Source organism: Thalassophryne amazonica, chromosome 14 (assembly GCF_902500255.1).
Source record: "Thalassophryne amazonica chromosome 14, fThaAma1.1, whole genome shotgun sequence".
Classification (NCBI taxonomy): domain Eukaryota; kingdom Metazoa; phylum Chordata; class Actinopteri; order Batrachoidiformes; family Batrachoididae; genus Thalassophryne; species Thalassophryne amazonica.
Window position 1 is genome coordinate 28,313,216 of NC_047116.1, and position 22,498 is coordinate 28,335,713.

Genomic DNA, 22,498 nt, shown 5'->3' on the forward strand with positions numbered 1-22,498 from the left:
TCTCTCTCTCTCTCTCTCTCACACACACACACACACACATCTTCAACCGTTTATCCAGGATCAGGTTGCAGGGAACATGGAAACCTTCCAAAACTATTTTTTTAATATTCTGGGCTTCTGGTTAACATAGGAACATGATTGAAGTGACTAAATAAGTATTTTGGACGGCAAGAATCCAGACTTACTCATTATAAATTACTGAAGCTGAATAGTAATAGCGTGTGCTACCATTTTGGATTTTTATTGCGCGTAGCTGACATGAATGACTTACGGGACAAAGGAACATGATCCCTGTGGGGGTCTTTCCCTCTTAGTAATCAGATCCAGATATCTGTAACTGTCTATTACTATTTTTTTAAAACATGAATTCAATTTGTAATAAAGGTTATGTACCATTAAACCACTAATGGCGCTGTTATTTGTTAACTGCGTACCACAAAGTTGACCCACAAACAACCAGAAGTCAAGAAAGTGAAGAGTTAGTTTCCAAAAGTCACCAATTTGGGAAATCCAAGATGGTGGTCATAAGCTTTCTAAAAAATGCATAGTTTACATAATTTCCAAAAAAAAAAAAAAAAAAAAAACCTGAATGAAATTCTATAAGGAACCTGACTCCTGGTGTTTGAACTCCGCAGGAGCATAAAGGTGCGTGTCACTTGGTAATGCTTGCTTTCCTTTCCTGCCTTTCTTTTTACTTGGTTAAATGGTAAATGGACTGCATTTATATAGCGCTTTTCCATCTGCATCAGGCGCTCAAAGCTTTACAATAATGCATCACATTCACCCCCATACAAGGTGCTCACTACACACCGGGAGCAACTAGGGGATTTTCTGCTCAGGCTGGGATTTGAACCGAGGATCCTCTGGTCTCAAGCCCAACGCTTTAACCACTAGACCATCACCTCCCCTGGTTGGTTGCTCTTGCTTTCTTCTTTCTTTCATTTTCCTTCCTTCCTTCTTTTTTAAAATAGATTCAGATTTTGCAGTTTTGCATCGTTGCTATATGTACTGCTTATGAAGCCATTTCCACATAAAATACAGAACAAAAGCTTCATCTCTATTAATATTTATCCTTATAAACAGACTGACATAGCTTCAATAATTTAAGTGATCTGTGAGAAAGTACTGTAAATGTTTTCATAGGTGTCACAGTAATTGCCTTGTTGTGATGTGTTGGACTGTGGAACTGGAACTGATTTGGGGGGGGGGGGGGGTGCTCTGAAGTGTCTAATTGCTGTTGTTTATTAGAAGAATGAGGTCAGCCCTCTCCCACAGAGCACTATCATGTGACTTTAATCTTCTTTCTGTGTATAAACACATCAAAAGGCAACATTACAAAGAGAATTTTATGGGAGTCTGATGAAGCCGAACTGTTTTATCACTGTGTGGTTGGCTTGTTTATTGTTTGTGTGACAAACACAAAGTGTGACAGCAGCAGAATCCAGATTTGGATTTGTACAGGGTTTTTTTTTTTTTTATGAGTTTACTGTTGAGAGTTGGTATTTTTAAAGGAGGCATGAGTAAGTTTTTGGATATTTCAGTGAGTGGTGCTTTTGTGCTTTTGGGACCGATCTGTTTAGTCTGAAACATCGTTGGTTTCTGTGGCAACAGGATTTTGAAAATAGCTCCTCTCCATCATATGTTCTCCAGGCTGCAGCCCACTCCTGGTGCATGATTCAGTCATTGCTCATCATCCTCATCCCACTCTCATCACATCCCACCCTGCTTAAGATATCTGATGGAGACAGGGTGGGGGTGGGGTAGCAGAAGCTGAGCCTGCGTTTCCATGCTGCGATTGGCTGGCGGGATGCATTAAATCATCAGCAACTACTACGGGTTCCACCCCCGTACTCCTCCCCCTGGCTGCACCCGCCCCGCAGCATCCATACAGAGTGCTGTCGCTGTTCCAGGGAGAATATCAGCACCGCACAGGCAGGAGAGGATTAAGCACTCAGCTCATCTACATGCACATTCCCAGAGAAGTGCACGAGCACCCAGGGCCGCACCGCTTTTGTATCAAAGCTGGCACTCCCATCACTCTGGCTCCACTTGATCTACTGTCGCTGCTGGGAGAGGATTTGACAGTGGACATAATTTTCATCTTCTGGACTCTTTCAGATGGTCCCAGTCTCTTTATGTAGTTTAAATCCACTATTTCTTGTCTGTGATGTTTGTGTTTCAGCAGGACAATGCAACTTAAGTCTTTAGACTTAAACTTGCTTTGAGCATTGGAGGATTTTTCATTTTGGACTCACTTTGTGGTTTGGTCACCTGCAGCAATAAAATGCCATCTCGAGAGTCCTGTGAGGCTCACAAGGAGGAGAAGTCCCTGGTGCAGAAGGCCAAGCGGGAAGCCAACCAGGAGGATCTTCTGGCGGCAGCGTTGGGGATGAGGATGGGGCCACAGAAACCTCCAGCCACTTTCTGGCAGCCTCTCAAGCTATTCGCCTATTCACAGCTCACCTCTCTGGTGCGCAGAGCCTCGCTGAAGGAGAGCGACCGCACACCCAAGTACGAGAAAGTCCACAACTTCAAGGTGAGACTCAAATAAAGACTCTCTCGCTGCACGTCGCTTTAGTTTCAACAGGACTGATTTCAGCGTGAAGAGCTTTTGTTGTTGTAACTGTCCAGTGAGCTTTTGCCAAAAGAAAATCTGTTGGCTGGTTTGTGGACCGCCGCTGTTAGTTTGAGCGCCAGATGGAGAGATTAGGCCGATGGTCGGTGGAAACAGCGGAGGAGTGAATCTCTGTTTGGCGCCGCTTTGCTTGTTTAATGGGATGGAGAGCAGGGAGACAACATGACCTTCAAGGCTTTCAGACTGCTGATGCTCACAGTCTGTTTCTGTCTTTGTTCTTTCAAATTGCTGAATGGATCATTTCCACATATTCCAAATGCAACCAAACAGAGGATATAGTAATCTCCCTAAGAGTTTTGATTTTTAAAACTGTTAAAATGAGTACAGCGATAGGACCTGTTTTTTTTTCCTCGTAAAGTCACAGTCCCTCTGTTTTTGCTTTTTATAGACTATAAAATATGATCAACTATGGGCTGTTCATACACTATAAAGCTTATTTTATAGTCAGACTCCAAAATTTTAATCTTTTTCAGTGCAGTGCTCAGAAAAGAACAGAATGTTCCAACCTCCAAAGTGAAGAGAGAAAATGCATCTACTACTTGCACTTGGGTGTTTTTGTCCTTGCCCACATATGCATCATCGCAGATTCTTTGCAAATAGAAGATTCCGCACATTAAAAAAAAAGAAAATCAATACATTCAGTGCTGTAAGAACAGCAGGTTGTATTAAAGTATTCCAGTAACTACTACTGTTGTTTTGCATGACCATCATTTGTACAGGATTATTACAAAAAGCAGTTTTGCATTTTCCCAGCTTTTCTGCTTTAAGCTGCTACTGGAACGGGAAAACTGGAAGAGTTATGGATCGCTGATCCTCCCGGGGGCTTTCCTGATTGGCTGGGTTGTTGTTACCTGGTGGAGTGTGCAGACTGTTTTCCTACCAGAGCGAGGTGGCTTTTTTTTTTCTGTCTCCAAAGTAAAATTTTTCTGACAGCTTGCACCCTCATATGTCAGATCCTGTGTTGGCATGGTGGCACAGGTCCCCTGACTTCCTCTCTGCCTCTTTGTAACACACACATAATAAGCCTTCTCTGCTTCACTACAGATGGCAGCAGCTACAGCAGGCCACTAAAGCCAGTGGCTGCAGCACTTTATCACTAATACCTGTCACTTTCTGTCTGTTGTAGGTCCATACATTTCGGGGCCCACACTGGTGTGAACACTGTGCCAGCTTCATGTGGGGTCTGATGGCTCAGGGCGTCAAATGTGCAGGTACACATTGTTCTCATCACTGCATTATTAATATGTTATATAGTGGGGCACACAGCATCACTGAAACCATTTCTAGAGTAGTAATGCAGTGGCGGATTCGAGTGGGGGTGGGGATGGGGGTTGCAACCCCCCCCCATCCCCACCTCCCGTGCTGCTGACCAAAGATGTGATAAAATATGTGAAAGGTCTTGCATAAAGAAAGGCTGATTAATGGATGCTGCCGCACGCAAAATCAGTTACTGGAGTGCACAGCTCAGCTCATTTGGCTGATGTCACTGCCATCAGATTTCCAGTGTTTAAAATAAAATTTGTGTGTTAAAAGTGATGACTACAGAGTTGATATGCACTCACAAAAATATTTAACCCTAACCTTTAAGATTTATGTAATTTTATTACATGACAAATTCCCATTTACTTTTTTAGATCATTTTAATACAAACCTACCAAATACACCTTACATGATGCATATTCATTACTGTAATAAATCCTATTTATTTGAAATGCTTAATCCTCAGCTATATGTATTTAGTATTAATAAAATATAATTACTCTAAATCAATAATAATGACAGTATTTATTTAAAATACATAAAGTATATTGTTTGAATTGCATAATAATTATGTTACCTATACAAGATAAATGGCATAGGTAACATAATTACTATGCAATTCAAACAATATACTTTATGTATTTTAAATAAATACTGTCATTATTATTGATTTAGAGTAATTATATTTTATTAATACTAAATACATACTGTAAAGCTGAGGATTATGCATTTTAAATGAATAGGATTTATTACAGTAATGAATATGCATCATGTAAGGTTTATTTGGTAGGTTTGTATTAAAATTATAAAAAAAAGTAAATGGGAATTTGTCATGTAATAAAATTACATAAATCTTAAAAGTTAGGGTTAAACATTTCTGTGAATGTGTAGTTTCCCTGATTGCCTGAGAAAATATGGAAATGGCTACAGATTTTAAAAATTTTCTGGGGGAGAGGGGGGCAGGCCCCTGGAACCCTCAACCAGGTTACAATCCACCTTCACTGAAGCTAGAGCCGCCCCTGTGCCATATTTATATCAAAAATGCAGAAGCAAAATCAAAGAGTGTTCAAATAAACCCTCTGTGGAACACCTTTTTCTGGTTCTTGGCCCCAGCAGCGAACACAAACAAACATTGAAATTACTGAAGTCAGACTGGAAGCCTCAAGTGTTTTTAAACTGAAGGGTTGACCTCATTTTCCTGTAGCATCCTGATTTGGGGGCTGGCATTTCTTTAAAGGTGATAACATATTCTGCAAACTTTGTTTTTATCTACCTTTTGCAGTTACGTATGAATGGCGTCTCAGGTTAAACATCCCCAGATTTCCACAACATAGACAGTTATGTAGAAATAAGCAAAATTTAGGCTTGAAACAGCTTGATTTAGATTTTTGCGACATACATAACAGAAGTCCATATTTTGACTCCTACACTCTGACATGCCCATGTAGTGTGTAAGAGAGAGAGAGGGACATATGGCACTCTCAAAATAGAGGGCGTGGCAAGCAGGAGCTCCTTTCCATTTAAAGTGACAGATATGCAAACCTGTTGAGAAGTAGGTTCATTTCAATTGCATCACCTCACTGTGTATAGTGAATTTTTGGTTGCAAACTTTAATATCTGTTTTTTAAACACCTGTAATTGTTTGTGTGAAATGTATATAATATGCTCCTTATGCATTTTTCTTTATGACAATTAGCATCTGCATGAAACTGTAAATAAAATTGTGTAAATAACAATGATTTTAATGCAAAAAAGAAAGGGTGCACCTCGAAGCAAATATCTGTTTTTTTCCCACCAGATATTTAGAGGGGTTCACATTTTTATGTATCATTTTGCAACATTTCCTTCTGTTATTGAACAAACATCACTCTATATAGGTTACTTGGTTTTGCACATAGATTATTTTTGCTCTTCTGTATTATTGAGGTTGAATGTAAAATCCCACTGCTTGTTTTTTGGAGTGGATTAGGGGGTTGTATAATACAATAAAATTGGGATTGTATTTCTGTGAGATTGGTGGTGATGCAACATATACTTTACACAATGCCGCACTCTCCATTTTGACCTGATTACAAACCACCAGGCTGCTGAATGGGAAATTATTTTCAGTGCTGTCAGTGCTACAGCATTCAGATGATTAAAAAAATAAAAAAATCTAGACACAATTTTCAAATTTTTTTTTTAATTTTTTTTATTTCTCGATATATGACTAAATTATTTAGCTGGGAGCCAGGCTGCTCTTCCGATCTCATCTTTGCTGTGATGAGGATTTTAATAAATAATTTTTTAATAAAAAGTGTCATGTATTATAACAAAGACAAAATACCAGAAAATAAGGGAACTCATTTCTGAATGCATTATGTGCCTCCGTGGAGGCAAATATATTTTTAAACATACACATTCCCAGATCATTTTTAGCCAGTATTGAAATTCTTGCACTTCTATAAAAAAATACATCTAGTGTTGTTGTTGTTGTTGTTACACAGAATATGTTGTTGCTGCAGTTTTGTTTTTGTTTTTTGCCTAACAGATTCAGAAATGAGATTTGTATTTTTTAATGAATTAATAATTACTAATTTTTTAAAAAAAATATTTTTATTGATTTTTTTTTCCTCTCTTTTTTTGCCTATAGCTTTCCTGTAATCCATTTCCCACCCATGACTAGTGTATTAATGTAGTCTGGTGCATGCATTTGATGTATTATTAATGAAATAAAGTGTGTCACACAAATCATTGGGAGCGCTGACATAAAATATTGATGTCTCAAGTTTGAAAGCTGACAACAATCAAAATAAAAGCACATATGTTCGAAGTCAGTCTTTGTCGACTCTTACAACACCACTTCTTTAGTCTCAGACACAGCTACCGGAATCTAGGCCAACCAAGGCTCACATGATGCTCAGATTTGCATACCAAAAATGTTCACTCGCTCCCTTTTCTTTTTGAACGTGTGAACTGCTTTTGGCTGAGTGCCAAGAAGCTTGTGCCACATTTCCTCCTCACAGTGCACCCCCACCACCCTCAGCTTCATCCCATCATACCCACGGAGGGAAAACAAAAGTGGCATGTCTATTTAATGAGGAGCAGAGCTCGGAGCGTGGGGAAGGAGCTCTGTTTCCACACAGATTAAAATTCAGCACCTCCAACTAAAGAGCCAGATCATGCAACTCAACCTCCATCAGACTGGAATAACTAAACCATCCACCAGAACAACCCAACTTGTGCTTTCCTTTCTTAATTCCAAAGATGGGCAGCTTTTCAGTGTTTGGGTGCAAGTGATGATAATGTTCTCATTTCCAAACAGCCCCCATTAAACCACTTTTTATCAGTGTCAGAGCCTTTTAGGCCAACCTGGCTCATCCTCCATGCAGTTTCCTCGCCATAGCAACAGAGTCAGAGTTGACGGTGCAGTCAAGCAACATCCTCTGCTTCACCCTCACCCACCCACCAGGGACCCGCTCGGGTCCATCAACGTGCACGGCCCTGATGACAGGCTCCCCTCCATTATACTGCTTGTCTCAGGTCCTTAAGAGAATCATCTCTTAAGGTAATTACATTTCTGCATCAGTGCGGCTCGCATGCATTTCTCTAGAGACACACATTCATCAAAATATTGTCTGGGGCCCTCCACAAGAATGGCTTTTTATTTTAAATTAAAATCCAATAGTTCTTGTAAGGAAACACTTTTTGTCTCCTTCCCTAGGAAGGTTATCTGTTCATTGGCTGTTGGTGTTTATTGCTTATTTAGGAGGATTATTGAAAAACTAATGAATCAATTTTCGTGACATTTGATGAGAAAACTGGATCAAACCTGGAATTATGCAAAATAAACAGCCAGGACATTTAAATAAGCCACATGGCACACTATTGTTTTTATGCCTCTGCTCAACAAAGTTGGGGGGACACTCAGGCGTCCAGGTGTCCATCTATAATCTTTTTGTTTCCATACAACAACTGAAGAATGTCTTGTCTGACTGAAACCATTTCTTGGGTGAGGCTATCAGAAGTTTCTTTTCAAAAATGACCATCGTCTGTTATCTAATATGACCACTACGGACGCCATCTTGATTTTTGTTTCTGAGCAATACCTTTTCTGATTACAACCATTTCTTGGTGGTACATGGGGGAAGCTAGAGGAATGTTCTCTTTGAAAATGGCCATTGTTCCTTATCCAATATGGCCACTATGGACGTTATCTTGATTTTCATTTCTGTGCAATAATTAAAGAATACCTCCTCTGATTACAACCATTTCTTGGTGGTATATTGGGGGAAGCTAGAGAAAGTATCCTTTTGAAAATGGTGGTCAATACACCACATATCAATTGTAAAGCCACACTCTTTCTCTATAAAACTACACCATATACCATCTTTAAAGCACCAGTCTTTCACTATAGAAATAATTTACAGACTTCATTTACAACACTACTATGAAACCAAACACCAACTTAACATATCAGTGGGGGCGTATGTCACTTGTTGTGTTGCTCTTGTTATTTTTTGGTTAGTGTGGTTAGTTGTGCACAGTTCTATCTATGTATGGTTTGAAGTCCAGGTCCAATTTTCCACCCAGTGAAAGCAGAGAACTAAACAGCACATGTGCCATTGCTATTTTCTAAAATTTTACTTGCATTAATTTGTGCGGCCATGGGTGTGTTGCACTTTGATTCACTGCGCGTAGATCCCTGAACTCACCAGAAAACCTCTCACTTGAATCTCCTGCCTTAATAGACGTGAGCCAGGCTCCAGTTCACCCTGCTCCTAACAAGCATAAAAGATGAGCTCACTAGTTTATTTCATGTTATACCTAAAACACTTGCATGACTAATTAAGTAATTGCATACAATTCTCTTGCACCCTCGCACTTTACTTTGTGCACAAAGTAAACAGTTTGTAAATAGCAAAGTAGATTTGGACACCTGAATGCACTTGCCATGTGCACTGTAGATCGTGCACCATCATCAAATTGCTGCCATTTGTGTGATAGGGCCACAGGATTAATAGGAGAGAGGCAGTAAGACGGCTACGCTCAGCTCTTATCTATTTAAAGCAACAGGATCCATCAGTGCAGTGTCTTTGGGGTATTTTTGGCTTCAGATTTTAATGTGTGTGTATTGGTGTGTGTGTGGGGGCGGGGGCGGGGCGGGGGGGCGGCTTCTGGTGAATCATGTGAGAACGGTATGCAAAATGACCCCTTTAATATAATTTTCTTCTGACATTGTGAGATGGGCCACTTAATCAGTGAACAGAATTTTATGAAACAGTGTACGTTTCATGTGATATGGAAGAGATACTGTTTTATTTCAGAGTGGGTTGACTTATTAAAGTGCTTAACAATGAAATTTGCTCATTTTCACAAAGAACGACGAAATGGCTGTTTAACCTCAAATCAAAACTTTTACTTTACAAAAAGATTCAGCACAAATCAAATGGCAAGACACAACAATTATAGTGTCTCAGCAGAGGTATGCACTCTTTTAATTTTTAATGTTTGAGAGTGAAAGGCAGAATACCTTGCTTAAAAAAGAAAAAAACCTTTCAGTACTTGGCTCATGCTTAAAAAAATATCTAAGAGCTTGAAAAGCTTCCCCATTTGAATTTGGGAAAGTGGGTCTAGTGTTGCCTGCAGCGCCTGAACTGCTGCTTCCATTGTGTCTGTGTGTGAGCTCAGATTTGGACACGAATAGAGTGCACACAGCTCTTACTGTCCCTCCTCCAGGCCACAGTGTTTTCAGCAAGCCTCTAATTCCCTCTATGGTCCTCTGTTCCAAAGCCAGCCTGGAGTCTCTCTCTGCGGGCCCCTCTGTTCTCTACAAGGTGATTCTGCCCTAGAACAGCTTCGCCTCAGGTCCCGTCTGCTGTGACTGAAGACAAAAAGCAACGTGGGATCATTCACTGACACCAAGATTAATGCCACATTTAAAGACACAGCAACGCATATGAGAAAATATCACACAGCACTGAAACAAAAGCATTTTTAATTGAATTTCATCATCTAGTTATTTAATGATAGTTTAATGCTTTTCATTTAAATTGAGATTTTTATTTTCATTGAAACATATAATATTTCATCAATAACTAATGTTCTGTCATTCTTGTTTTACTTAATTTTCCATAAATTAATGTCCCTGTAGATTTGGATTCAAGGTGACATCAGCGCCACACGTGTCATCAGCTTCCCGACAGGAGCTCTGCTCTCCGGACAGGCAGCTTACAAATATTGATCGAAAGGTTTAAGTCTCATTCAACCAGCCCAAAACACACACGAAACCAGCTAAGAGGATGCAAAATGAACTTGAATGTACATTTGGTGGAAAGGAAACAAATGTACTGGCTGACAAGCAGTCATTTATTGGGCTTTATAACATTTTGGTTGACAAAAAAATAAGCATTACATCATCTTTTCATTGTAATTTTAATGACACAGATTAAAACTAAACATGCACATTTCTGTCTCTTTCTGTGCAGATTGTGGTTTGAACGTCCACAAGCATTGTTCCACTTTGGTGTCTAACGACTGCAAACCGGACCTGAGACACATCCGAAAAGTCTACAGCTGTGACCTCACGACCCTGGTGAAGGCTTATAACACAGCGCGGCCCATGGTGGTGGACATGTGCATACGAGAGATTGAGTCGAGAGGTCAGATCACGATGTGGCACAAACTCAGTATAACTCAAAGAATCACATGTAAAAACTAAATTAAATAAAATTTAAAAACAGAATCACCAAGACGCCCTGGGAGGAGGAGGCCAACAAACGGATGGGAAGATGCGATCTTGGCCCCATTCACTGACCTTTGACAGATTTGACCTTGATGGGCAATTCTGGAACCCACCTTCATATATGTGACAAGTCTATTGCAAATCAGAGGGAAAAAATTTAAATTTTGACCTTTGACCCTTATGACCTTCACTTTTTCCAAAACAGACCCTTTAAGGGCAGTTCTAGGGTTGACTGACATCCACATTAAGTGGTGGAATTCAGTCAAAGCACCTGGGAGGAGCAGGGGAACAACTTGAACAGCACTCAGTGCAGCGCATATCTCTGCCAAGACTGAAGAGTTTGAAACATGGTATTATAACATACGACTCTGATGGTAATGATCATCTCTGTGGATCTGGATCATTATCATGGATCCTAATTTTATGTGCAAAGACATTTATACATTAAAAATGCCAGATTTGTGTTTTTTAATGTAGATCTGTGCAAAGTTGCTTTCAATTTCTACTGCCCATGTCTGTCTGTCTGCCTGTCTGTCTGTCTGCTTGTCTGCCTGATTGTTGAATGAATAATGAATGAATGATAATGATAATGAGTAATCTGGTGGACAGGAAGAGTTGATTTAGTTGGGGAGGTGTGGATCCATCATAATTTTTAATTACTGTATTTTTGTAATATTTTTTGTGTGTGTGTGTGTGTGTGTGTAATCAGTATCCACACGTGTACTTCACTCTATCTAAGGGCAGATCAGCCTTGGCAGATGTACAGTATGTGTTCTCTGAACAATTTCTGCATTCTTCGAAATGTGATGAAAAAAAAGAAAGTGGGGTAAAAATAAATAAATAAATGTGATTTTTTTTGTTTGTTTGTTTTTTTTTCCTTTCCTGGATAAATACTAAAACTGTTCTGTTATTTGTTCTGGATCACGCCTACTATTGGAGATATCTTGCAAACAAATAAGCATTTGCAGAATTAAAGGGGAATCTTTAATATATGTAATTAACAAATGTCTTAATCTATTTTAATTATTTATTTACTGTTAAAGCAGGGGTGGTGGCCAAGTGGTTAATGCGCTTGCTTTCAGTTCAGAAGGCTCCGGGTTCAAATCCCACCCCTGCCACATTTCTCCATGTAATGTGGAGTTGCGTCAGGAAGGGCATCCGGTGTAAAACCTGTGCCAATTCAACATGCAGATCCAACTTGGATTTGCTGTGGCGACCCCGAGTGCAAACAAGGGAGCAGCCGAAGGGACTTACTTACTATTTACTGTTAAAATGTGTAATTTACTTAAAGTGTTGGACGTGTTAATTTTCTCAAACACAAAGTGAATATTTTACACCATCATCGCACTGCATGTGTTGACATTTGTTTGGGTCTGATTACATTACTAAGTCTGATTATTTTTTTTGGTGGGGGGCGGGGGGTGCTGATGAGAGTGCTGGTAATTGTACGCATGTAATGAGGAATACATTACTGTGTTTCCTGCTGCCTGAGTTGATTGTACTTCACTTAAATCATTCGTCTATGGAGGAACCTCATTGTCTGCCCTCTAATATGTCTGCAGCTAAGTTTGATTTATGCCTTTATTAGTTTTCCCAGTGATGCAGAAAATACTTGTGTCTGCCCTTGTTGTTGTGTTATGTGTTACTGTGGACATTCTTTAATGTTGTATGCATATTCAAGAGCTTTTAATGGCATTTCCTAGATTACCCAGATTGATAGATGTTTGTGAACTGTTCTGAATTACTTTTGCATTCACTGATGTTTGCTCTTCGTGTCACGTTTCTTTGTAAAGGACTGAAGTCTGAAGGTCTCTACAGATTATCAGGGTTCAGCGATTTGGTGGAAGAGGTGAAGATGGCATTTGATAAAGGTGAGTGATGACTGTTTAAAGATTTCTGTCAGCTTTCTGTTTTTGTGAGATTACACATGGCAACATAAAGCACAGAAAACATCAATTGGAATGTGACACATTTGAGAGGGATAAGTGTGTGCAGATCTGATTCTGATTGGTCCCTTCCACAGTGCTGCAATAATAATCATAAAGAATAAATAAATAAATAAATAAATCTGTTTTATGGTTAAAATAACAAAAACTGACAGCTTGCCATAATAATTCTGAGTGACTGTGCAAGAAGGAGAAGAGTGAGGAAAGCCACCAAGACACCCAGACAACCCTGAAGAAGTTAGAGGCTCCTGTGGCTGATTGGTGAAATTGTGCACAGTGTAAATTTTGCATTTTGCATCACCACTCTTAGGTTCATAGTGGAGTAGAGCAGATTAGGATTTTCTTTCACCAAATAGATCAAATCTAGGCTTGCATCTCAGATGTACCTTCTGGCCACATAAGGCTAACTTCTTCTGGGTTGTCTGGGTGTCTTGGTGGCTTTCCTCACTCTTCTTCTTGCACAGTCACCCAGTTTTTTGAGAATTGTATACTCCACACAGATTTACCGCAGAGTGTCATACTGTTTGTATTTCTTGATAATTGATGGAAATAAAGTCCAAGATATATTCAGTGGCAGCTTTACATTCAGAGAGCCTCGTCCACAACGACCACAAAAGCTGTCATGGATGTTAGAAGGGGCACTGCGTTAAGAACGGGAGTATGTAAACTTTTGATCTGGGTCATTTGGGTAGTTTCTCATGTCATTATGATTTAAAAAGAGTGAACACAGCTGTTTGACAATAAATGGCTTCACACAACCACTAACCATGAGTGAAAAAAAGTTTTTGTGTTATCATTCATATTCTCTGAAAAATGACCAAAAAAAAAAAAATTCTGCCAGGATATGTAAACTTTTGCACACAACTATATATGAACAGTGCATCCGGAAAGTATTCACAGTGTTTCACTTTTTCCACATTTTGTTATGTTACTGCCTTATTCCAAAATGGAGTAAATTCACTTTTTCCCTCAAAATTCTACTCACAACACCACATAATAACAACATGAAAACAGTTGTTTTTGACATTTTTGTAAATTTATGATAATAGTAATAATAATTAATAATAAAATTAATAATAATAATAACTTGAGAAATAACATGTACATACGTATTCACACCCTTTTCTCAATACTTTGTTGATGCACCTTTGGCAGCAATTACAGCCTCACATCTTGTTGAATATGATGTCACAAGCTTGGTGCACCTGTCTTTGGGTAGTTTTGTCCATTCCTCTTTACAGAACCTCTCAAGCTCCATCAGGTTGGACGAGGCGCATCGTTGCACAGCCATTTTCAGATCTCTCCAGAGATGTTCAGTTGGATTCAGGTCTGGGCTCTGGCTGGGCCACTCAAGGACATTCACAGAGTTGTCCTGATGCCACTCAGTTGATATCTTGGCTGTGTGCTTAGGGTCATTGTCCTGCTGAAAGATGAACAGTCACCCCAGTCTGAGGTCAAGACCGCTCTGGAGCAGGTTTTCATCCAGGATGTCTCTGTAGATTGATGCATTCATCTTTCCCTCAATCCTGACTAGTCACCCAGTTCCTGCTGCTGAAAAACATCCCCACAGCATGATGCTGCCACCACCATGCTTCACTGTAGGGATGGTACCTGGTTTCCTTCAAACATGACACCTGGCATTCACACCAAAGAGTTCAATCTTTCTCTCATTAGACCAGAGAATTTTGTTTCTCATAGTCCGACAGTCCTTCAGGTGCCTTTTGGCAAACTCCAGGTGGGCTGCCATGTGCCTTATTACTAAGGAGCAGTGTTGCCAGTTACTTTGAAAAAGTAATCCAATTACAGATTACTGATTACTTCTTGAAAAAGTAACTTAGTTACTTTACTGATTACTCAATTGTAAAAATAACTAAGTTAGATTACTAGTTACTTTTTAGTTACTTTCCCCAGCTGCCGACAACAACCCTCTGCCACCTCAACATGACAATGATACCTGTTTTGCCAAACTCACTTTATAGTCACCCTTTCTTGACTTCAATGAAAATAAATACTTGTTTTATAAAAAGTAAAATAAAGACCTCTTTCTTGACCTCATATTTAACTGTTGACAGCACTGTAACAGTAAAACTTGCAATTTCTAACCTACATTGTTTATAAATGTAACTATTAAATTCTTTCTAACATTTTTCTAACATTTAAAGTCTCTCTAAACATTTTACTTGTCGAAATTATTATTATTATTATTATTATTATAAGTAGTATTAGTAGTTGTAGTAAAAAAAGGCTTCAAAACTGGACCTTTAATCTAGGGGTGTTGTGGGGGGGCACATCCCTGCCCCATGCCCCCATTCCATCTGGATTTGCCCCTGCTTTGGTGTTTGAGCACAATGAATGGATAACATTTATTTATGCAGAAAACATGACCAGATTTACAGGTAAGAAAGTTTTATTGTGTTTTCACATCATGTGGTCCTCAGAAAGAGAGTTTAGGTGCATTTGAGTGGAAAATAGTGTTAGTTGTTGACGCGTCGCGGAGGATCAGCTGTTTTTAACGAGCAGATACAGAGCGGCTCAGCTCAGAATTCTAAATAAAAGAGGGAAAAAAAGCCTAAAAATATCTTTGTAAAGCTCAGTGCAGGTGTGCTGTTCTCTCCGCGCTTTAAGAGGTGAGGACAAGTCGTAGCTGCAGCAAAAAAACGCGGATGAAAAGCTCACAGCTCGCTTAAAGTGGGCGGTTCAGTCGAACCCCGACCTCCTGCCCACGGAGCAAGTTTAATGCTGCTATCAACCCACAATGCAAAAATAATAGTAACGCACAGTGACTTGGAGAAGTAACTTTAATCTGATTACTGATTTGGAAAGATTAACGCGTTAGATTGCTTGTTACTAAAAAAAAGTGGTTAGATTAGAGTAACGCGTTACTGGCATCGCTGCTAAGGAGTGACTTAAGTCTAGTCACTCTACCATACAGCCCCGATTGCGGGATTGCTGCAGAGGTGGTTGTCCTTCTGGAAGGTTCTTCTCTCTCCATAGAGGAATGCTGGAGCTCTGACAGGGTGACCATCGGGTTCTTAGTCACTTCTCTCACTAAGGCCCTTCTTCCCCGATCACTCAGTTTAGACAGGCGGCCACCTCTAGGAAGAGTCCTGGTGGATCTGAACTTCTTCCATTTATAAATGATGGAAGCCACTGTGTTCATTGCGACCTTCTAAGCAGCAGAAATGTTTCTGTACCCTTCCCCAGATTTGTGCCTCCAGACAATCCTGTGTAGGATGTTTACGGACAATTCCTTTGACTTCAGTCTTGGTTTGTACTCTGTGGTACCTTACATGTAGACAGGTGCGTGTCTTTCCACATCGTGTCCAATCATGCACAATTTTGAGCTTCATGGCAAAGGCTGTGAATACTTACATATATGTGATTTCTTGTTTATTTATTTATTTTTAATAAATTTGCAAAAATCTCAATAAAGCTTTTTCACAATATCATTATGGGGTATTGTGTGTAGGATTCTGAGGGGGAAAATGAATTTAATCCATTTTGGAATAAGGCTGTAACATAACAAAATGTGGAAAAAGTGAAGTGTTGGGAATACTTTCTGGACTGTATATATATATATATATATATATATATATATATATATATATATATATATATCAAATCAAATCAATTTTATTTATATAGCGCCAAGTCACAACAAACAGTTGCCCCAAGGCGCTTTATATTGTAAGGCAAAGCCATACAATAATTACGGAAAAACCCCAACGGTCAAAACGACCCCTGTGAGCAAGCACTTGGCGACAGTGGGAAGGAAAAACTCCCTTTTAACAGGAAGAAACCTCCAGCAGAACCAGGCTCAGGGAGGGGCAGTCTTCTGCTGGGACTAGTTGGGGCTGAGGGAGAGAACCAGGAAAAAGACATGCTGTGGAGGGGAGCAGAGATCAATCACTAATGATTAAATGCAGAGTGGTGCATACAGAGCAAAACGAGAAAGAAACACTCAGTGCATCATGGGAACCCCCCAGCAGTCTAAGTCTATAGCAGCATAACTAAGGGATGGTTCAGGGTCACCTGATCCAGCCCTAACTATAAGCTTTAGCAAAAAGGAAAGTTTTAAGCCTAATCTTAAAAGTAGAGAGGGTGTCTGTCTCCCTGATCTGAATATATATATATATATATATATATATATATATATATATATATATATATATATATATATATATATATAAACTTTCACTTTGTAAGGATTCAACAGTCGACTTAGTGACAATGAGCCTGTCTCAGCCCCAGTGCGGAGTGAATTTTAACTAGAGCAAAAGCCTGCAGCAATAGGCTAAACTCTTAGCCAGATCCGCATGTGGGAGATCATCCATGACAGAGTGTCATTCCAGCTCACAGCTCTGTGATGTTCAGTCTGCCAGCACAAGTAGGCCACAGCCCGTTCCGGATCACATACATAAAGTCAGAATAAAACAGGCCAGGCAGATGATAGCAGCCAGTCTGTAAAACACTGAGAACTGGGATGCATTTTTCTTCTTTTTATTCTTGACTTCACACTGTGATGTGAAAGTGCTGATGTGAGCCACTGTAAAATGTCTCCTTTCTCTCATTTCATCACAGATGGAGAGAAGACAGACATCTCAGTGAACAACTATGAAGATATCAACATCATTACGGGTGCACTCAAACTGTACCTCAGGGATCTGCCTGTTCCCGTTATCTCTTATGACGCTTACCCCAGGTTCATCGAGGCTACAAGTAAATCAAGATCAGATAAATTCATCTGATTTGAACACACCTGTTTCTATGTTTGGTAGTTTGAGACAATGCAACTTGATGAGTCAACACATTTAACTTAGTTCTGTAACATTTATTTATCATCTTTATCAGTTTAATTTTAATTCATCCTTTACATAGAGAAAGTGTTTTAATTCATCCTTTACATAAAGTGGTTTGATGACTCCCATGTCTGATGCAACCAAGTCTCACGCTTTGTTTTCATATCGTCATGAAATGTGTCATATTTTCATGACACAGTCAAGTTTAGTTCACTATTTTTAACCCTAACAATAACCCCCATGCCCCACCCCCTGTGTCACCCCAAATTTTGTGACCCATCACGAAATAGTTTCGTGATACCATCACAAAATGTTACATTTTGTGATGGTATCACAAACTAATAGATTAAAACACTTTTCATGATGAACTGGCGTGAGATCGGGTTATCTGATGTCATATAGATCCCTAAAGGGTCATGAAATTGGAACAACAATATGAACCACCAAACCTAAATACTACTCTTGTAATAAAAAAAGATGTTTATTGGATTGCACAAAATTTAAGTTTAGAGCGTGTTGTCCGTTAAATGAGTGCACAGGTGTTCAATTTCTGTGGGTTTGTGGAAGTGCAAAAATGTGTGTAAGTTTCTATAAGCTGTTATAATTATTATTTATCATCTTCTTGTCCACACCTGGTCAGGAACCAATTTTCTATTCTTATTATTATGTATGTATGCATTGTCAAGGCCCTGTGGTGTGTATATGCCTTAATTATTTGTGACCAGGAGAGATTAACCCACTGGCTGAGTGGAGGCACCTGGGCCTATTGCTTCTGCTTCAGCTGAAAGCCAAGATGTTTTTGTTGTTTTTGTTGTTGTTGTTGTTTGTTTGTTTTGTAGTTTACTTATGAGTAAATGTTGGTCAAATGCTCCATTCCTACATTTGTTCAAGCTGGACATAACAGTATGCATTTATGTAAATATGTAGCTTTCCTTAGTTTTTTTTTAAACCAATTTTTAAAAAGAAAATCTCATAATTATACCTTTTTCTTTTTCTTTTTCCTCATATGATTCCATATTTGAAAGTATTTATTTCTGTTTAACCCTTAACTATAATGTTATTCTTTCATTTCATTCCTGCATAGTTTTAGCTAACCCAGCATTATCCTTTTGCCAAACTGAAACATTTAAAATATGTTTTCAGAGAAGTTGCTTTTTTAACAGCATCTTCTTCAGACATGTAATATTTCCCAAATGTTTTCACAGCAAAATATGTTGAAATGCAGCTTCATAAAACATTTTCTAGTTACTGTTTTAGCTAGCTAGCTAATTTTAAACATGAGCCATTTTTGAGTAAAGTGTGCTGCCACAGTAAAATGTTTTTGCTGTGCAGCATATTCAGGCATATGTTGTTTGTAGTGGCAGAAAAAAATTACACCTGGAAAATATTCAGAGGAAATAAAAACTCAGGTGGACTCATCCATTACCCAGGCAGAAGTCACCGAGGTGGTTAGAAAGCTCCTCGGTGGCAAGGCTCCTGGGGTGGCTGAAATCCGTCCTGAGTACCTTAAGTCTCTGGATGTTGTGGGACTGTCTTGGCTGACACGCCTCTGCAACATCGCGTGGCGATCGGGGACAGTGCCTCTGGATTGGCAGACTGGGGTGGTGGTCCCTTTGTTTAAGAAGGGGGACCGGAGGGTGTGTTCCAACTATAGGGGGATCACACTCCTCAGCCTCCCCGGTAAGGTCTATTCCAGAGTACTGGAGAGGAGAATTCGACCGATGGTCGAACCTCGGATTCAGGAGGAGCAGTGTGGTTTTCGTCCTGGTCGCAGCACACTGGACCAGCTCTACACACTCCATCAGGTGCTCGAGGGTTCATGGGAGATCACCCAACCAGTCCACATGTGTTTTGTGGATCTGGAGAAGGCGTTCGACCGTGTCTCTCGGGGCACCCTGTGGGGAGTGCTCCGGGAGTACGGGGTCCGGGATCCTTTGCTAAGGGCTATCCGGTCCCTGTACGACCGCAGCAGGAGCTTGGTTCGCATTGTCGGTAGTAAGTCAAACCTGTTTCCAGTGCACGTTGGCCTCCACCAGGGCTGCCCTTTGTCACCGGTTCTGTTCATTATTTTTATGGACAGAATTTCTAGGCGCAGCCAGGGTGTAGAGGGGGTCTGGTTTGGGAACCACAGAATCTCGTCTCTGCTGTTTGCAGACGATGTGGTTCTGTTGGCTTCGTCAAATCAGGACCTTCAGCGTGCACTGGGGCGGTTTGCAGCTGAGTGTGAGGCGTCCGGGATGAAAATCAGCACCTCCAAATCCGAGGCCATGGTTCTCGACTGGAAAAAGGTGCTTTGCCCTCTTCAGGTTGGTGGAGTGTCCTTGCCTCAAGTGGAGGAGTTTAAGTATCTCGGGGTCTTGTTCACGAGTGAGGGACGGATGGAGCGTGAGATCGATAGACGGATCGGTGCAGCGTCTGCAGTGATGCGGTCGCTGTATCGGACCGTCGTGGTGAAGAGAGAGCTGAGTAGGGGGGCAAAGCTCTCGATTTACCGATCGATCTACGTTCCGATCCTCACCTATGGTCATGAGATTTGGCTCATGACCGAAAGAATGAGATCGCGGGTACAAGCGGCCAAGATGAGTTTCCTCCGCAGGGTGGCTGGGCACTCCCTTAGAGATAGGGTGAGGAGCTCGGTCACTCGGGAGGAGCTCGGAGTCGAGCCGCTGCTCCTCCACGTCGAAAGGAGTCAGTTGAGGTGGCTCGGGCATCTTTTCCGGATGCCCCCTGGACGCCTCACTGGAGAGGTGTTCTGGGCACGTCCCATTGGGAGGAGGCCCCGGGGAAGACCCAGGACACGCTGGAGGAATTACATCTCTCGGCTGGCTTGGGAACGCCTTGGGGTTCCCCCGGAGGAGCTGGGGGAGGTGTGTGTGGATCGGGAGGTCTGGGCGGCTTTGCTTGAGCTGCTGCCCCCGCGACCTGACTCCGGATAAAGCGGAAGAAAATGGATGGATGGAAATAAAAAAAAATCTACATTCATATCTTTATCCTGTGATAGAATTCAATGTTATCTATTCCAGGCCAGACTTGATTGTTTCCATAAGCATCATGATCAATAATTTGGAAAATTATCCTGTTGAAAAACAAACACAGAACCTTGTTTTAGAAAAAGATGCTTATATTGATGAAGCTTTAGTCTGAGGTCACGCAATGTGTTATATATTCCTGAAAAGCAAATGCTGTAGCTCTTTTATTCCATCTTCCAGAATTAACAGACCCTGAAAAGAAGCTTGAAGCTTTTCATGAGGCTCTGTCCCTGCTGCCGCCACCACACAGTGAAACTCTCAAGTACCTCATGGCTCATTTAAAAAGGTGAGCAGGCTCATTGAACGCTTCGACATCTTGTTGTTTTGCGGAACCTTTTCTAATTTTTATGCATTTTTCAGGGTAACACTCAATGAGAAGCACAACCTGATGAATGCAGAGAACCTCGCCATCGTTTTCGGGCCAACCCTCATGCGTGCCCCAAATGTAGATGCCATAACAGCCCTCAATGACATCCGTTACCAGAGACAGGTGGTGGAGGTGCTGATCAAAAATGAAGATGTGCTCTTCTAACCCACAGATCAGGAACTTTTTGTTGAACAGTTAATTGTTATTTTGTGTAAACAGTTGAATGACTCTTTGTACTGATGTATTTTTTTGTTCGAAGCCCTGTGTACGGATCAGTGCCGACCTCACATCTTTGCTCCCCTGGATCAGGTGTGGTTGATGATCTTGACACATGTACATACTTTATATCTCCCCATTTTTGTCGGGGGATTTTCAAAAACTGACAGACCAGCATGCATGGTGCAAGGTCTTTGTTTTTGTTCTTTTGTAGTTCTGACCCAGCATGTGTTAAAGATTGTGTACCGCTGTGACATTTATCTCTTCTTCAGTAGTTATGGTCCAGATTTGTGCAGTAGCTGCCAGCTGTACAGTTCTGTGTGAACACTGTATAGTTGTATGCAAAAAAAAAACTACTGATTTTTGGGAGGTAATTCTTATAATCGTGTATATTTTTTTAAAATCTTTCCAACTCTTTTTAATCTGACATACACTTGTTAGTTGAGTGAGCTTTATAATGTTTACATGTCCTTAACATGCTCAAGATGTTTAACATTTCTTGTGAATTTTTTCAATCTAACATTTTTGTACATAGGTTGTGCATGATAACTTTAATTTATTAAAACTTGTTTGGAACAATTGAGTGATGGGAGTCATCTGGACCTTTATACAGGAGGACACAAGCTTCTGGTAAAAAAAAATCCAAAACATTATTATTTATTTTTATTTATCTTTTGCACAGTTAATAAGGAACATGTATATTTGAAAACAACTGCATGGTAAAAATCATGTTGTTATCGAGACTGCCTCATACGTTTTGACTCTGGGGTATATATAAATGCTTTGGTTCATTTGGTTTTGTCCATCTGTGGACAGGATAAAGACTGCAGCATACTTCATCAGACCTTATAATGATGATGTAGGAGCTTTTGGCTAATTAATGCCCAGTCGCTAGGCAGATTTAAACCAAGATGATATCAATACAGCTTCATAACTGACAAAGCTGTTTGGATCCAGAGTTAAAAAGATGGACACTTAAGACTATATTCAGGTAGCAAATGAGCTAGCTACCTAGCTAGCTAACTACAATAGACAATGGAGAAGTTCTGGGCCTGACCCAGAAAAAGTAGGCCGTGGTTGACCATCAGCTGTAACAATACATTACATACAATACATTGATCCTTCCTATTGTGCTATATGGTCTTAGCTGCATAACCTGGACTAAGCGTCTGATAAAAAAATGTTAGAAACTTTCCAAAATAATTTTCTTCGCCTCATACGAGGGCATAGGCTTATTGATAAGTACTGTAAGAAATGAAACTAAAGTGGCTCCCATATTTAGCATGATTCAACGCAGAATTTAAAAACTTTTTGGCTACATTAAAAGATCAAAAACAGGACTTTCGTGAGTCTGCCTGGAAGGAATGATTGAAGGCAATCGCATGAGAGGAAGGCCAAAACAGAGATGGCGTGACAACATTAAAAAACTTGGGACAGGCATCTCTGACTGGCAATCACTAAACAACTTGTCCTAGAATCAGTCACATTGATTTGCAATCTGTTAATAGTGGAAACAGATAAT

General features: G+C 40.2%; 1 protein-coding gene across 1 annotated transcript; it reads left to right on the forward strand.

Annotated features, from left to right (window-relative positions):
* Positions 1 to 1,881: 1,881 nt before the first annotated feature.
* Positions 1,882 to 21,559, forward strand: chn1 (chimerin 1). Its single transcript, XM_034186565.1, has 7 exons — positions 1,882 to 2,536; positions 3,762 to 3,846; positions 10,363 to 10,536; positions 12,413 to 12,490; positions 17,147 to 17,284; positions 20,574 to 20,679; positions 20,754 to 21,559. Exons 1-7 carry the CDS (start codon positions 2,285 to 2,287, stop codon positions 20,923 to 20,925), a joined length of 1,005 nt encoding a protein of 334 aa, XP_034042456.1. The 5' UTR covers positions 1,882 to 2,284; the 3' UTR covers positions 20,926 to 21,559.
* The last annotated feature ends 939 nt before the right edge of the window (positions 21,560 to 22,498 follow it).

Excerpts from the sequence above, each read along its gene's own strand:
- chn1 (XM_034186565.1), top strand. The coding sequence starts at position 2,285 with ATGCCATCTCGAGAGTCCTGTGAGGCTCACAAGGAGGAGAAGTCCCTG. Across the intron at positions 3,847-10,362 it reads TCAGGGCGTCAAATGTGCAG|ATTGTGGTTTGAACGTCCAC; the intron begins GTACACATTGTT and ends CTTTCTGTGCAG. Across the intron at positions 12,491-17,146 it reads GAAGATGGCATTTGATAAAG|ATGGAGAGAAGACAGACATC; the intron begins GTGAGTGATGAC and ends ATTTCATCACAG.